The sequence below is a fragment of the Drosophila teissieri genome, chromosome 3L (assembly GCF_016746235.2).
Source record: "Drosophila teissieri strain GT53w chromosome 3L, Prin_Dtei_1.1, whole genome shotgun sequence".
NCBI lineage: Eukaryota > Metazoa > Arthropoda > Insecta > Diptera > Drosophilidae > Drosophila > Drosophila teissieri.
Window position 1 is genome coordinate 19,271,841 of NC_053031.1, and position 17,040 is coordinate 19,288,880.

The 17,040-nt window shown below is 42.0% G+C and overlaps 4 protein-coding genes across 5 annotated transcripts; 1 reads left to right on the plus strand and 3 right to left on the minus strand.

Moving 5' to 3' along the window:
• Positions 1 to 1,352, minus strand: LOC122617114 (accessory gland protein Acp76A). The gene is made up of 2 exons (XM_043792817.1): positions 332 to 1,352; positions 1 to 257 (listed from the first exon to the last, which is right to left on the minus strand). Exons 1-2 carry the CDS (start codon positions 1,323 to 1,325, stop codon positions 85 to 87), a joined length of 1,167 nt encoding a protein of 388 aa, XP_043648752.1. The 5' UTR covers positions 1,326 to 1,352; the 3' UTR covers positions 1 to 84.
• A 1,035-nt stretch (positions 1,353 to 2,387) lies between these two features.
• On the minus strand, positions 2,388 to 3,028 carry LOC122616820. Its single transcript, XM_043792389.1, is given in 3 exon segments — positions 2,388 to 2,584; positions 2,587 to 2,772; positions 2,998 to 3,028. Coding segments are annotated over 3 exon segments (264 nt in total). The 3' UTR covers positions 2,388 to 2,537.
• A 6,218-nt stretch (positions 3,029 to 9,246) lies between these two features.
• Positions 9,247 to 12,295, minus strand: LOC122616172 (UDP-glucosyltransferase 2). The gene is made up of 4 exons (XM_043791520.1): positions 11,481 to 12,295; positions 11,225 to 11,419; positions 10,847 to 11,060; positions 9,247 to 10,795 (listed from the first exon to the last, which is right to left on the minus strand). The coding sequence occupies exons 1-4, from the start codon at positions 11,924 to 11,926 to the stop codon at positions 9,740 to 9,742; spliced, it is 1,911 nt and encodes a 636-aa protein (XP_043647455.1). The 5' UTR covers positions 11,927 to 12,295; the 3' UTR covers positions 9,247 to 9,739.
• A 420-nt stretch (positions 12,296 to 12,715) lies between these two features.
• LOC122617009 (sideroflexin-2) lies at positions 12,716 to 15,919 on the plus strand. Of its 2 annotated transcripts, none has more exons than XM_043792642.1 (4): positions 12,716 to 13,226; positions 13,899 to 14,167; positions 14,504 to 15,042; positions 15,106 to 15,919. In XM_043792642.1, exons 2-4 carry the CDS (start codon positions 13,970 to 13,972, stop codon positions 15,263 to 15,265), a joined length of 897 nt encoding a protein of 298 aa, XP_043648577.1. In that variant the 5' UTR covers positions 12,716 to 13,226; positions 13,899 to 13,969; the 3' UTR covers positions 15,266 to 15,919. The 2 variants fall into 2 exon arrangements, with proteins under 2 accessions (XP_043648577.1, XP_043648576.1); XM_043792641.1 differs by having other exon boundaries at positions 12,716 to 13,233; positions 15,106 to 15,917.
• Positions 15,920 to 17,040: the final 1,121 nt, after the last annotated feature.

The window sequence follows — 17,040 nt, forward strand, 5'->3', positions numbered from 1 at the left end:
TAAAATTTATAATTTTTTTTTGTATTTTTCTTTTGTATTACGCTCCGAAACATGTTATTAGTGCATAGATATTTTACACACTTGTTACGACTTAAGATTATCGAATTTCTTTGAGCAATTCACTTTGTGAGTCAGTCCATCTAGGTTTTCAACTCGACCAACTGCGTACACGAAGTCACTATCCTTTATGACAAACACAAATGCGCGATTCACTTCAAATGTTTCGGCATTTCGAGTATCAATATCCTCAACTACATCTAGAGATCGAATAAAATAAATTAATGTTAATGTAAAGGAAAAGGAAAATAGAATGAAATTGCATTTCGCTTACCTAAACGTTGGGTGGGTTCAAATTGTACACCATGGTTGACCCTAAAATCATTGATTTTGATATTGGGTTTCGAAATAAACCCGGAATCTTTAAACGCGTCGTAAATATTAATTCCATTGAGGAATTTAGCAATATTGTAGTCAAACTTCTCCTTGAATATGGGCAGTATCAAGTGAATATACTTGAGATCGTTCATTTCCACATTGATCTGGTTGCTCAAGTTATCTAAAATGTCCTTGCAGCTGACTCCTTTTCTTGGCAGAAGGATCAACATACCCATGTTTGCCGTTGAGAATCGGATGTATATACCTTTGGCCTCGTCCGTGGACATTGTTTCATACATGGCCAAGGAGTGCATCATGGGCACACATAGGGGGTCTTTCGAGCCATATCCGGTGCCATGCTTCTTGACAAAATATCTGTTAATCTGTGATTGGAAAGGAGTACTCCAACGGGGAGTAACTGACATTCCACTGAGGGCTACAATGCTTTCAGCCGCGTTTATCTTCTTAACTTGGACAAAGGAGCCGAGTACATCATCCAAATGTGGGGACAACCAATTGTCCATTGATATTGAGGGTCTCACATCTTTTGATACATCATACTTCTTGGCACTCCTGATCAGAAATTCGTTTATCAGACGTAACTTTTTCGATAATGGTAGTCTCTGAGACACGGCCACCTTATTAGCCATCTCGAACTTGGCCCTCGAGGCTTTGTGATATCTCAGGCCCCATTTCTGGATTTCCATTCTTGCGTCGGGGTCTCCTGTGCCTGTGATCAAGTTCCTTTCCAATGTAATACTGTTCTCGATTGCTTTAGCGGCATAGATCTCAAAGAGAATTACCTCTATATTCAGCAATGATAGTACATAGTTCTCGGGAGTGTATCTGTCAATTTCCTTTAACATTTGTAGAGATACATTTTGTTGGAATGTGCTTTGAAAGAAAAGGAACACGCACAGCACTGAGAACGTTAGCTGATGGTAGGCCATTTTCCACAACCTCAATAAGCCCTTTGAACGAACGTTGTTCTTTTATATACTTGACAGGGGAATGACCCTTAAGATCTTGGATCAGCCTTAATACACGGAAACGAATGAAAATTAGTACGGATTTCTGTCGCTGTTATTAAATTTCATGCTTTCTATCCTCTTGCCAACAAAGAGTCCATCAAAATCTGTGTAAAATTTGTTTGCGACCCCGTATATAAAAATTAATTTATGGTGTTTTCAGTATAACTAAAATCAACAACTATATCACGCTTACGCAAGGCAAATTCAGCAGCAGAAAAATATCTGGCTTAGGCCGTGTTATGTTTTCATTAAATTCTCAAGTTCTCAAGAGTTAGGCACGCACTTCCATGCACGAACTGAATGTGAGAGCCACCCACTCCCGCCTGGCAATATGCTAATAGCACTATGCGTCACTTGCATCCTGGCGCATTGCAATCCGCCTTGCATTTTCCCGCCTGTGTGGGTGTCTTTTCGTCCGACTTCAGTCTGCCAACTGTCTGCTCTCCTCCATGGACAATATGGTCGCTGCCTGGTGGGTGCTTGCGGTTTTCTGATTTATAACACTGTTTACACGCCCTGCCAAAAAGTTTGATTTACTGGCTATTGGACCGGCAGCCACGTGTGCCCATTCGATTGCCATAACTCATACGACCCGTTGGCCGCTCCTACTGAGCAAAAGGACTCACGCATGCGCAGATGGAAGTAACCTTGTTTTATGGAATACTATTATCTGTTTCTCAATTTCTCCAAAGAGTATTGCAATAGAATACTATTATATGTTTCTCAATTTATCCAAAGAGTATTGCAAGTGCTATATCTTGTTATTATTATTTGCAACCAATAGCTATAAGTTCATGCATATATGAACTTGTTGGAAAGGTAATTGAATATCTGTAGCGTTAGATCACTCAATACAAACTTTGATTTCGCAAAGAAATGCATTTTTCTTTGCAACGTCATAAAATGAACATAATAAATCTTTTGGAAGTTATCACAGACATAGTGTGTAGAAAACGATTGAAATACAGCAAAATACAATAATTTCTGCATCCTCATAATAACTGTGAAACTATATTTATCTCCAACTCATCAAAGGCAAGCCGCTCATTTTCCTCCGATTACCCATGCATTTCCTATATGAGTAACTGTTCACGGTGCATCCGCGGTGATGATGATGAAGTTGATGCTTGATTAGCTGGACAGACCCGATCCTCCTGCTCCAGGCACTCCCCCTCCTCCCAATTTTCTCCGCCCCTCCGCCTGCCTGTGTGCATGTTCATTTCAGCCCGGTCCGCAGGCGGCCACCTCACACATTCGCCCATCACACTTCCTTTGAAGTTGCACCGCCATCTCGGCCGAGAGTCGGATCTCTCTGGACAGTTCAGCCACGTCGAAAGCCACCCGTGCGAAAAAAGTACGATAAAACCTAATCGAAAGAGCACTCAAGTCGAAGTTTAGGTATGCCCTTAAATATTATATACTTAGGATTATAAAGTTTTTATCAAGGGCTGCATAAGCTGTGTACAATGTCTGGTCTGGTTAGTCCGGTGAACCGTAAAGTTTAAGTAAGTTGAGCTCGAGTGTTAAGAGGAAGTTTTATGCTAATCAATAGTGTCGGGAAAGGGTATTTCGATATTCCCCAAGCGGTTACATCCCGACCATAAAAGCGGCAAAACGGTCATGTTGGATCGCCGCTCTTATCAACTTGTCCGAAAGCTTTTGCGCTCGTTCAAATCAATTTGAAGCGGTTGGCATCGGCATCTCGGGAGATCTCAAGCGGGGAACCTCTAGAGTTGCCAGTTTGTCCTTTTTCCGGATAAAGAGTAAGAAGACAAATTCTTTATTGAAAATAAGTCAGTAATTTTAAAAAATTAGAAAATCATAAAATTTTGGATTACAGGTAAAACTGTTCTCATAATCCTAAAACAATTCAATTTACTTTTGAATGAAATTTAATAGTATTGTCCTTGACTTCATGTTTAACGAAATGTAGTTTGTTTCCACATGATATTTTTCTCTCTTTACAGATTTTTGGAGTTGAATAGGACAGTGTTGGTTTTCGTAACTGAAAAAGGTCTTGTATATTGTGATCCAATTAAATGCAATGCCTTACAAATAGTATTATTATTATGAGTGTTAGTATTGAGTGTTACCAATGTCAATTAAGAATATACACGCATAGATATTTAAATAAAATATATTAATATAAGTTGTTTTATTATTATGCCAGCATATTGTTTTAAACAGTTTGAAAATCGCTGGACCCTTCCTATCGGCTAGTTCAAGCCTTTCCTTATTGACACCACTGGGAACCACACACATCGGAAATGTGCGCATGCGCGGCAGATTCGAAGGTGGGCCGCTGTCGGCCAACTGACACATAGAGGGCGATGGTGATAGTCCGCCCCGCTGGCCCAAAGCCCCGCAACCCTGCCACCCTGCCGCCGAGCAGCTCTCTTGGCTTTTTGCGCATTTGGGCCAGCTGTTGGCGGCTTTTTGCCGGTCGGTTGCTTCGGCTTTGTTCTTTGCCGGCAGCGTTTAATGGTTGATTTTGCTCACTCGATTTTGGATTTTTTTGCGCCGCATTTCGGTGTTTTGTTTTGTAGTTTGCGGTGCTTTTTGCTGCCTTTTTATTAAATTATTATTTACTTTTATTACAAAGCGCGACGGCGGCATGGCAAATTGATGCGATATTTCAATTTGCGACGGCCACAAAGCAAGCGATTGTGTGGGGAAATAAATATATTAATGGGGCCGCTGCTGCGCCTACACTTGAACTTCAAAGCGCTTTCCCAACCCTTTTGCCAATAAAATCTCTTCGCTACCAAAAATAAAACTTACTCACACCGTGGCGGACCCATGGAAATGCTCGACTTCAAAGCAAATTCGAGGACGCTATCCGGGGGAATCTCTCGCATAAACAAAGCCAAAGCCAAAGCCAATTGAAATTCTTCTAAAGGGAATTTGCTCTTTGTGTATTTGCTGCTACTTAAGTTGGCAGACCTCCTGGCATCCGCACCCCTTCCCCTTTCCCTTCCCGCCGATTTGTCTTGCCCGTCACTTTTTAATTGTTGTCAACCCACACAAGGCAACCAGAGCGGTAGGGCTAAGCGACAACTCACTGCGCGAAAAACAATTAAATTAAGTTTATAAAGCCTACCAACACATAATGGGATGTGCTGAGAACCAAATTAGTCATTACATTTGGATGTGGCGTTGAACTTGGTAGGTATTTCATGTAGCTCTTGAGATTTAAAACAAATGTTAAATACTAAGAAACAGTTTGATTTAGCGCCTTGTTCTAGAGCTGCAGTTAATATTAAAAAAAATATGTATTTACAAAAATTGTATTATGTATTATGTGCTTTTCTGTGCTGCATTTTCCCCTGTGCAGAGATGGAGCATTGGACATGGAGCTGGCCGCACCCAAGTCGGGCACATGAAAAAGACATCAAAGCAAATCTTGACAAGCGTATATGCCTCTTATCTGCATCGAGCAAAACCAGGCGGAGGAAGCGAACGGGGACCGGGGAGCGGGAAATGGTGGCTGGGAGGCTGGGGGACTGGGGCAGGACAGTACGGAGGAGGAGCGATGCAAAAGGAGCACATGCACATACGAACATCCACAGGAAGTGCCTTCCGCTCGGCACTGCACTGCACTGCACAGTTCTGTTTCTGGTCTACTCCTTATGGGATACATTTCCTGCTGTTGCCGCCCCCGGAGTGCCACGCCCCCTGAACGCACTCATACACCCACGGGCAAGTTTTAGCCGTGTTCGAATGCATTTTAAAGTTGGCAACAAAAGCAAACACACTCATAACCGTGACAGCCACAATAAAGTTTCGCCCAAAAAATAGTCATGTGAAGTGTGGGAAAGGGTTTTTGGTCAACCAAATTGGGCTTTTGGTACTTTGGTACTCAAATAAAGGACATGGGGAGACTTGTTGGAGAAGTTTGCGAACATACTTGTTTCTGCTCCGCAGGGGAGTAATAAAAGTGAGTACCCAACTAGGTGCACCCATGTGCTTTAATTACGTACTCAGTACCACTGAGTAACATCGAGGCATTTTAATCGGTAAATCAACACTTTGTTAGGACCCAATCTTAAATATAATGCTGCAACTGCTTTACCTGCAATATAGAAATAGATGTATTTATTTAGTATTTGGATAGGACATCGAGAAAGTTGCATTTAAACTTACTCGCCAAAATGAAAAACATTACTTCTTGCTTGTCATTTTGTACCTAAGACTTAGCTGTTTATATTAGACTTAATTGCCGCTTTCCTATCATATACATATACATTACAAAATCCTGGCTAGCATTTGAAAGATAATTCACTTCAGGTATTGTGATACCTGCGGACTTTGATCCGGGTTATAGCACTGGCAGCAGGCTTTCCTATCTCAACTTCGCCAGGAGGCCCCTATGCCAACCCCCGTGGCATTCATCCCATCCATATATTCTGCCCTCTACTTACTTATTCTGAGGTTGTTTTTCCTTGCTGCTGCAACAGCTGCCGCATTTTGTATCTTTTCTTTTGCTGCTGTTGACGTTTATGCAAATTGTGTTGTTATTTTTTGTGTGTCACCCAAAAAACAGGAGCAAAAAAACAGAAATCTGGGAAAGCCTCTGCTCGGACCTGCCGACTCGTCCAATCGATAAATGCAAATTTGCGCAAACGAAACCAGGAACACTTCCCTTGTTATCCTTTGCCGAGGATTTCAGCTGAGGATTTCCCTCACATTTAATTTAATTTGTGAATTATGAATCTTAAATTGAAGACTGCAGCGGTCGACATCGAGGACAACTAAATCATTCGGCCACTGCTCCATTTACATCCCGGCCATCTTTGTCCTGTCCTCGTTGCGTAACTCCAAAACTCCAAAGTAATTAAATTGAAACAGAGTGCAAAATGCACACAAAAGCCGGAAACTCCATGTGCGGGGCAATGGGGAGCATGGCACATGTCCGTGCTGAAGCCGCACTGTAATATACTTCATGAGCTATTCAAGTCAAAAATGATTCTATAAATAAATAAATGAAATATGGCATAAGTAAATGGAATATGCTCTATGCACCTTTTCAACTAATTATAAATAACTATAATATATCTAATTATCAACAATATAATACTAGCTATATGAAGCTCAGAAGAAAAAAGTCACTTCGAAGTAAATTTGATCCTCAGCAATCTAAGTACTCATTCGTAAAAAGCATGTTGAATTCAGAGAGACTCGTTTATTATCTAAAATTCCTCATGAAACTAGTTTTTTTCCGTGTGCATTGCGTGGGATTTGCCGTGGCAAGAGTCAAGTGTGTTCCCAACAAAAGTGTTGAAAATAGCAAGGGAGGGGAGGGGAGGGAAATGAAGCGAGCAAGGCAACTGGCAGCATGTTGACAGCACATATGCTCCCCTCACCCTTGGCCAGCCCCCTACCCCATTCCTTTGGTTCTGTACGAAGTTATAGTTATGATGATTGTTGATTTAGAGTTCTTAGTTTTTAGTTTGCCAGATGGGCCGAGGAGGGATTTGTGTAGCATGCAATTAATTTTGCAGCCCCACTTCAAAGGAGCTGAAAGGAGCCGCCCGTGGACAGATGATGACAACAACTCGGCAGCTCCGTCAATGGGGCCTTTGATGCCGTGCCTCCCCATCGCATCCCGATTCCGATCCCGATCCCAATCCCAATCCTCATGGGACCCTGACAGCAGTGCTAATGGGAGACTGAGATGTGCGCAGGGGAAGCCCCAGTGGCGGCCAAAACCAATTCGAACTCTTTCTGTTCCCATGGCCGGAATGTCAAATTCTTGCGGTGCGCTGAAAGAAACCTATTCTAAATTCATTCGAAACCAAAAAAATGGCCGAATACTAAATAATTTTGAAGAGAAATAATAAATATCCAAGAGTACGGAAAATGTTAAAACAAAAGACGTACTGGAATGTTTTCATCATAAATACAAATTGAATATATATACATTAAAATATTTAATTTTTTATAACGCCTTTTAAAAAATTAATAATAGATTTTTGTTTTTGATATTGATTTAATAATGTTCCTTTAAACTGATAGATGCTGATCATGAAATCTACAAGTATTAAGTCCTGTATAAAATATTTATCTTTCCTCTTTTGGCATTCAGCTGATTCTAAAAGAAGCTGGTTTTAAATCTATCTATCTTAAAAAACTAGAGAGAACCCTGTAGTAGATTTTCTCGACTTTAAGGAGAATGTGATGTATTTAGTGGAAAACCTAACTCTAGCCAAAGGTTACCATATTTTTTGACGGTGTACAACCCCATTCTCATGTGTTCATGCTGCGGCCGACTGCACTGGCCGCCTGTCAATGCGAGAAGTCTTCACTTGACTCTGCCGCTCTTCTTGCGGTTGACATTCGCGACTGGCGGTCGAGCCCATGGCCTCCACTCCAGTTGGTCCCCATCCCACCATCTTTCCCAGTCTTGTGCCCCTGTGACAAGTGTGGCTGTGATGGAACACCAAATAGGACTGTCGGGATATAAAGCTGACAGCGAAATAGAGTAGAAGTGGACCGCCATTAATGGGGCTTGAACTTGGAATCCGATGAGCGCCTGTGAGGGGTTCAAATATGACTTCGTGCCTTTAAATGTTGAAGAGCTGAAGCTTGATAACATATTAAACGTGAAAAATGTTAAAAAATTAAAAATGCGGAATATATTGGATATGGCTAGGAATTCTCCTCTCCTTTAGAGCAAGTCTATGAAGATGGAGCTCCAGAATTAATCTCGATTTTTTGCAGTAAAGAGCCATGTCATGTGAATACCATCATGTCACTTGTGGTTTACATATCAAATTTCCAATGTCTAACCAAAAATATGTGCATAAAGAGAGCAAATCAGACCGCGTGTGCATTTTCCTCCCAGGGTTCTTCAGTAGCTTACCCACGACATGTGTGCAAAAATACAGTTTTATTAACAGGCAGCCGGAGGAGGAAAGCAAGTGAAAATGCGCCACCCACAGGGCACACATGCATCCCACGAATTTCCACTCGCCTGCTTTCGTTTTCCCTTTGTCTACGTGTGTGGACTGATGAAAGCAAACAGGTGACTTTGCTGCCACAACTGGCATCCTGCCATCCTTTGCGGAGCATCCGCCTCCGCAGCCGCATCCACATCCGCGGCACATCCTCAGAGACACTTGAGGCGCACTCGGCTTAAATGAAGTGCACACGCCGCCATGCACATCAAAGCCTGCCGACATTAGCCCAGTGCAGTCGACTAATTAGCCACGCCCCATGCCCCGAGATGCCATATTAAACCATAATTAACGCTAACTGCTCTAGGCCAACAAAAAGAATTTGGAATTTGTGCAAGGAGAGTTCAAACAAAACGTGAAACAAATAGGAATGCGCGGAATGGTATGGGAATTTAAGTAGATATCAAATAAACGGTGATATATAATTTAAACAAATATGTGAATTCAATGAGTTGATGTTTAAAACCTATAATCAAATAGATTTTGCCCTGTAAGATGAAAACAAATTCCAGATCTAGAGGCTATTTTATATTTTATTCAACAATTCATACATGGCTTTATAAAATATCCTTACTTTAAAGTATTCAGAACAACTAAACCGAATTGAAAACTGCAGCGAGTTTTCCCATTGTAAAATAGGGAACCGCATTATACATATGTACTATAAAAACATTAAAGATTTTAGTTTCAGCTCGAAAGTAAAATAGATATTACATCAATACTCAGTTGCTTTTAAGCTGAACCGTTGCAGTTTAACCGCATTTGTTTCTATCCAGCTTTGTCTTTTAGAAAATATACGAAAGATGTCAGTCTTTGAATTGAAATATTAATTGAAGGGAATAGCGGTAACGGGTTTTGACATTAATATCAGAATATAAAATCAATTTCAAGTACCCAATTTATTGTTATACTTTGTCAGTACAAATATCCTCTGTTCAAAGTTTGAACGTTCGTTCACACACAATACAAATATTCAAAATATTTACACTCTATAAATTTTAAAACTTATCGAAATACAAAACCACATGTATTAACAAAAAATCACACTTAACACTAGACGATATTTTGATGTATAGGTTTATAGGTTTAGTGGATACGGATAGGTTTGTGACACGGATTATGGTATCGGAATGTACTCCGTGGGCAATCAAGGACCTAATAGTTGGAGCACGTAAGCATTGACAGTGAGCAACTTTAATGGGTCCTCATTGTAGATTGTCCAATGAATAATTTCCCATCCCAAGTCCTGCTTCCCCGTCCTCCTGTTAGGCCAGTTAACAGCGTCCTAACATGAGGACATGAAATCGAGACGAACATCCTTTCTATGTGATCCACCAACGTAAGTTCTAGTAATATGTTCCATCGGGAGATATATCGTTATGAAAACCTTCGTTCTGCTTCCTCTTGTGATGTCTTGCGATCGCTTGAGTATATCCGCTGTTGGTTCACGTACAACTGCAAGGGCGGTACCTGTCCGAGCAGCTGAATCGGAGGTGGGGGAGTTAGGTCCAGTGGCGTAGTGGACGCCGTTGATGGACTCGTCGGTGAGTTGGAGCTCATGCTCGAAGAGCTGGACCGAGGCGATAAAGATTGAGCGGATCGCGTTCTTCTGAGCGACTCTGTTCCCATGGGAGATCTACCACTTCCCTGGTCACCATAGCTATGAACTCTGCCAACCACCTTTAGGTTGGTTCTGTATGGTGGCTGATCCTGCGCGGCTTGGCTGTGGTAGGATTTTCTGAGTATAAAGCAAATGGCCAGGAAAGGAATGGTTAAAATTCCAAAAAAGCCCACTGCTATTATAAGCAGAACATCCACACCTTCAGCTCTCCAAAAGTTTAAAGTATTGGCGTGGGATTTTAGAAAGTCGGCTCCTCCAGATTCCAAAATAAGCTGTATTTTTCGCACTGCTTTCCCAACTGGCGTGGGGTCCCTGGTAATCAGTCGTTCTTTGAGTTGACCCAACTTTTCCACATAGCTGGTATTCAGGGTGAGATGTCTTATCCCGTGGAGCAGGGAATCGTAAGCTATCGAGTCGTAGCCAACGGTCACGGAGACTCCATGGCGCTGCAAGCGCTTAGCCATCACCTCCTGTTCGGCAAGAATGGGTATGGCAAGTATTGGCTTTTGTCCACTAATCGATTCCCAAACGCTCAACTGGCCGCAGCTGCTAACAAACATCTTGACCTGCGGATGGTGAAGAATTGCCTGCTGTGGCCACCAGTCAGCAATCATAACGTTTTCCGGCAGCACCTGGTCCGCCGTGAACTCCTCCTTTTCCCACTTTAGCAAGAAGTGGAACTCCTTCAGGTGGCCAAACACGTCCAGAATAATGGCCAACTTTTCCTGAGGCAGCTGAGCTGTTTCCACATCGGCGCCCAGGCTAAAATAGATAACCCCACTAGGAGCGGATTCCATGAACGACAGAAGATGCTAGAAATAATTCAAGTTAGTGGCTAGAAGCCATCAATGCATTTAACACACCTTTGGCAAATGGGAGTCATTTGAGTGGCTCAAGTGGAGGCCGCCCACCTCCACCATATTGGGCAAATATGCACGAGGATAATGTAAGCCCGGATGGGAGTTGATCAAGGCCAAGCTCAGATTCTTTGTCAGATCTCTATAAAGCGGCAGCTCCTTTACGAGCAGTTCAAAGTGATTGGTGTACACCGACTGCTGGGAGATCAGGTGGAAAAAGCTGTAAACACAAAAAAAAACGATCCGGTCAAATTAAATCTAAGGGATTTATTTTACGAGGATTATTTTTCTACAAATAATATTAGTTGCTGAAGAATAATTTGACTTCCACACTTTCTCGAAATTATACACAGTTATAAAAGTTTTACCGAAGGAGGATCGTACTTGTAGGTCAGGCGCTCAAAGGTGCTCATTAGTGAGTTTAGAATCCGCTGCCTCGTGTTCATTCTCTCCGTGAAGGGTAGGAAATTGCTGGGATCCAGTGAGGATGATTGGGGATTGCCAAACATGTTATTTAGCCAGGAATTCGCGCCGGTGGGACTGACGGCAACGGTGGGTATGCCATAGTAGAAGGCCAAGCTAAAAGAAAACAGATTTCCATTTGAAGTAGATACCTAATGAACCCCGTTTTTAGACTCACCCTAGCAGAGCATCGCTTAGGAACAAGTCCACTATGAGTAAGTCGAACTTTTCGCCGCTTGTCAGGAGCTTTCGGACCTGGGGATCCGACAGCAAGATGTCCACATTGGTGGTGCCCGCGTAGATCAGCCGGGTGAACCTTTCCATCACACTTTGCGCTCGCATTTCTTCGGCCCCGAAACTCATTCCCATGTCGAGCCAGTTTTCCCGCAGCCCTTCGATGCGCAGCTCTCTGATTCTGGGTATTTCCGCATCCACGTCTTCCTGCGCGGCATGTGGACTGATCAAAGTCACGGAGTGGTTTCCCGGACTCTCCACCAATTCCTGCAGCAATCTCCGGCCAAAGAGATAGTGGGATTTCCAGACACTGGGAAAAACTGCCAATATATTGGCGCCCAGGACGATGCCGCAGAGCAGCGAGCCCAAAAACACCTGCAGGATTCGCATTTTGTGTTTGTGGATAATATCCGCAGTGGCCTTTGCATCCGCTTCTACGTTCGCATCCGCATCCGCATTCGTGTCTGTGTTTTTGCTTTTCCGGTTTTTTTTCGCAAAAACACACACATACACTGGCACTCAGCCCATACACAACACACGCACGAGCACAGGGCTTCTATTATTATCTGCTGCTTCTGCTCCCGTTTATTCCGCTGATTTTCATCATCTTGCTGCACCGATGCGATGGCACAATATCCTAGCTGTTCAAAAAACACACAAATCACCAAATAAAATTCAGTGCAAAGGTAACGAAAGTGAAAAGAACGGCAGCAACAACTGCGGCTGTGTCGGCGTTTCCTGGGAATAGCATTCAGAGGTGATCCGCTGGCTGTGCAGACCGGCAAAGCTAGCTATTTTGCAGCTGAGAGTAGCATCAGCGTTGGCTCACTTACTCAAGTGTCCTAAAATCAAGCAGGGTGGAATTGTAACGAACTTACAACTTGTGCGAAGAGAAGAGCTGAATACCTGACTTTGCAACCATCTTTAATAAAAATCACTGCATAATCCAGTATTACGGAAGTTGTGTCAAATTGATTTTCGAATTAAGTAGTGTTTGTTACTTGTATTTTATATATGCTCAGTTTTGAACTGCATATTGTAGCGCGGACGTCAACCTTTAGCTATGTTATTGAACTGCTTGCTTGCAGCCAATGCAAGCAGTGGACATGATTGTCTCTGGTATTTCCCACCTGAACCACGAACGGTCTCCCTAGTGTGCAAAGCCACCCCCACCCGCCACTCTGCTTCTTCTTCCACGCCTTCGCAGTAAACAATTTGAATTTTGCATTTATACGCTACTCAGTTGCCAATCATTCGGCAAATTGCTCGACAAAAGAAGTGTTAAATTGAGTAGTTGCGGCGTGCACAAGAAGTACAATCGGATGCACAAACGCAGAGGAAAAAACAAGCAGAGAGCGGCAAACAAAACAAATTTTTTGGCAAATTGGAAGAGTGCCAAAAAACGGCGAGCGACATAAAAAGTGAACATTTGAACCGCATTACGAAGCAGAAAGTGAAACGAACAGCTGGCGGATCAGGTGCATGGTTTACACGAATCATTTGCTGTTAAATCGGCCCTAAGCAAACACCTAAGGTGAAAATCTGGCCAAAAGCACAAACAGCAGCAACAACAACAACAAGAACAGCAACGAGCCGCAATAAACCGGCAACAGCTGAAAGCTACTGCTTACGTAAGCCGCTCGCAATTACAAGCAGTTAGGCCAGTGGATCTGCAGCCAAAATGTCGCAGGTATCAAGTAAGAATCAAATTGACCCAACTTTGTATGGGCTCCCACGAAAATCGAATCAATTGAGCCCAGAAGTGAATACACACACAGAGGAGTCAAGGGAAATATGTTTGAGCCGTGTTAAATGAGTCTTTGCTTGTGTGTCTGTTGCGAAAATAAACCACAAAAAAAGCATATCACTTGATTCCGCTGATAGCCTCCTCATTATCCAATCAGCTTAGTCGTGTTTTTTGTCAAAAGCTCTTCGAAAACATAAGACAGTTTATGACAGCAGGAAACACTTATTTGCTTTTCAATATCTTAAAATGCTTACTCATGTGTTTTGACAAAACAGTTTTCAGTATTAAATCCTTGTATATTTATTAATAGATTTTTTCATTTGTCAATAAATATGTAAAAATCTAGAACAATTACCTATGCTGAATACATAAAATTGTTGTAACTTGTTCTGTTATTTCTACGTTACCTAGATTTGTTGAGCTATTTAGCTAGCTAGCTTATAATATTTGAGTTAATATAGTTTGAATATATCTTTCTTTAAAACAATCCAACCTTTAAAAATTACCAGCATCTAAAACATCGTACGTAATAAACCTGAAAAGTGTTTGATTTTTGTGAGAGCCCAAAGATACAAACAGTCTTTGGCCACTGACCCAACCAATCCTTAACCCTAGCCCTTATCGATGTGGACAAGCCGCTCTTCGATCTCAGCACCTTCGCGGGGCGCTTCCAGTACTTCGCCTGGATGACGGATCCCCGGACCGTAGTCTCCTCCAGCGATCGCCTGTTGGAAGCCAAAACTATGGTGGAACGCTACCGGAAAGGAGAGCAGTCGCCGCAGTTGAAGCCGGAGGAGGTGCACTACAACATGAAGCTATACAACTCGGCCTTTCATCCGGATACTGGCGAGCTGCAGAACTTTTGTGGTCGCATGAGTTTTCAGGCAAGTCTCGAGATGGGTTTGGCACGTGGGTGCTGAAAATAGAATCGTCTGGCGTGAACGGTTGTGAATGGTTTGCCAAAAACACAGGGGAGGCACGATATCAGGACCAATTGCACAAAAGGCCAAAATCTTAAAGACAAATGCTTACTTTCACACTTTCATTATTTATAAACTGTCATGTAAAATGTTCTTTAAGTGTCATAAATCATCTTTAAATATGGTTGTTTTTTGCATGAAGGATACATTTCTCTAAAGAGCTTTTTTAAATTGATTTTATAAAGACTTCATCTGTTGACCGTTCTCACTAATTGCTGTGTGCTTTTGGTCTATCTTCAGGTACCCGGTGGCATGCTGATCACCGGTGGCATGTTGGCCTTCTATCGCACCGTGCCCGCCGTGGTGCTCTGGCAGTTCATCAACCAGTCCTTCAACGCGGTTGTCAACTACACGAATCGCAATGCCAATTCGCCCACCAGCGTTACGCAGCTGGGCGTGGCTTATGTATCCGCCACGACTTCGGCTCTAGTAGCTGCTATTGGATGCAAGAACTATTGGTCGAAGAAAGCGACTCCGCTGTTCCAAAGATTTGTGCCCTTCGCGGCTGTGGCGGCGGCCAATTTCGTCAACATTCCTCTGATGCGACAAAATGAGATAATCAATGGCATTGAGGTGAAAAACGGCGAGGGTGAGGTCGTGGGCCAGAGCAGAGTGGCAGCCATCAAGGGAATAGGTGAGGTGGTTGTGTCCAGGATTGCGATGGCGGCGCCCGGAATGCTGGTGCTGCCATTGATAATGGAGAGGCTGGAGAAAATGCCTGCCTACAGGCGCATCAAGTGGATTAATGCTCCATTCCAGACCCTATTGGTTGGGTGCTTGTAAGTAAATTTACCCTCGACCACTAGTTCTTTCAGCCAATCTATCTTTTCTTTGATGTTCAGCCTTTGCTTCATGGTGCCCACTGCCTGCGCACTGTTTCCCCAGCAGTGTTCCTTGGACACTTCGATTATGCGCACCTTCGAGCCCGAACTCTACGAGGACCTCGAGAAGAAAACCCAGGGCAATGTGCCCAAGCGAGTCTACTTCAACAAGGGTCTGTAAGATCGGCTCGATAATAATCCTGGAATTGATGGAAAACTATTGTGTGTTGGTGGTATCCGTTCTCGTCATGTTCTATGTAGCATTTACTGTTGTAGATCGCGCAATTTTGCAGTTGCAGTTGTTCCTTGTCATATGTCAATTGTCGTAGTTGCTAAGCTAAAATGAATCTCAGCTCTATTTAAATGTTTTATTTAAACCTGCTACGCTTATTAGGTTTTTAAATTGTATGGTCTGATATAATGCTACAGTGTAGCAGGGAAAACATTATTATAGTTTATCTAGTGACTTCAATGCCCAACAAATTGTATTTGCTCATGAAAACCGTAGCATGGCTAGCACTTAATGGGTATTAATGTTCATATATGTATGTCCTAAACAGTGTTCACGTTATTTATTACTTTAAAATATGATCGTTAAGGTAGCGAAAACTGCGATAATTGATAATTTATATCCATTGAGAAGCTAACTAAACTGAGATGCTTGCCCAAAAATATAGAAACACCAACAATACCACCCGGAAGAAAGCTTTTAAAAGCCACTAATAACTAACAAACAAAAGTCGTTGTGTTTCATTTAGAGACTAATTTACTCATTGTTTGAAATAAAAGTAAATAAAAATACTAAAGTTTCACGGGTTTTAAAAACGGTTTTATTAGTTATGTTCTTGTATCCTGTATAAGTATATATATCATTATATATAACGCTGCGGGGCTGTCGTTTATTTAGATATTCGGTTTCCTTCATCGTGTTGTAAAGTTTACAAAATGTGCAAAACACAACTAGGTAGCTATAGAATATTCGTCCTTAAACGTTGACAGAGGGGTACTCTTTATCATTTTTCGACTTTTTATAGATCGGTTTGTTCGCATTCAGTGCAACCACCGTAAGTAGTTTTTCTTAGACTTTCTCAAGGTACAATTTCGTTTCATTCAATTTTATATATAGTTTTAGGTGTTTTTTTTGTTGGCACTGTTGCTTGAATATCTCTTTATCTCGGTGCTAAATATTGATGGAAAAATTCAACACTCAGATGTACAATATGTAAAATTGTTTATCTTATGCTAACAAAAACCAAAAAGGAAAAAATCTCAGCAGATATGCCCTTGCCACGCCCATTTTGGGGGCAATGGGCGCCACACATGCGCTGCCTGGCAGCAAAATTTCGATTCCATTTCGCATTAGCTTGTAAAAAGTGGATCGACTTGTGCCTTAAAAATGGAATTTGTCGTATGGATCAGCAAACACTGTTTAATACATTTTTGTTATCTTAATTATTAAGTGGCAAAACGTTCGACACACAATTATTTACGGGGTTCTGGGACCGTTTTAGCTTCGATTTCAATATTTATTAATTGCATTCTTAGTTATTTATACTGACTGAGGCTTTCAACAATAAATTGGCATTTCAAACTTGATTAATGCTTAAGTAAGTTTTCCTAGATGTTTGGCTCTTAGCTGGGAAAGCTCGTTCAAAATCGTAGGGGTTTTCTTTGCAAAAATCTTAGGGGCTAGAGCAACTAGCTTAGCAAGCTTCCTTTTGACCAGGAACTTCTTATCCGTATTTAGCTGCCTAATCAAAACTCATTCGTTGCTTTAATAAAGCCGTTTTTTCTAATCAAAACTTGTCTCGCTTCGAAACTTAAGGTTGCTCTACAATAAAAACTCTTTAAAGTGGACATGATTTCTATGGATTTCTATGGTTGTGCGACTTAGCACTCGCATATTGTGTGGGACCAGCCTAACTTGGGTTCTATACTTCCCAAGCATCTAATATC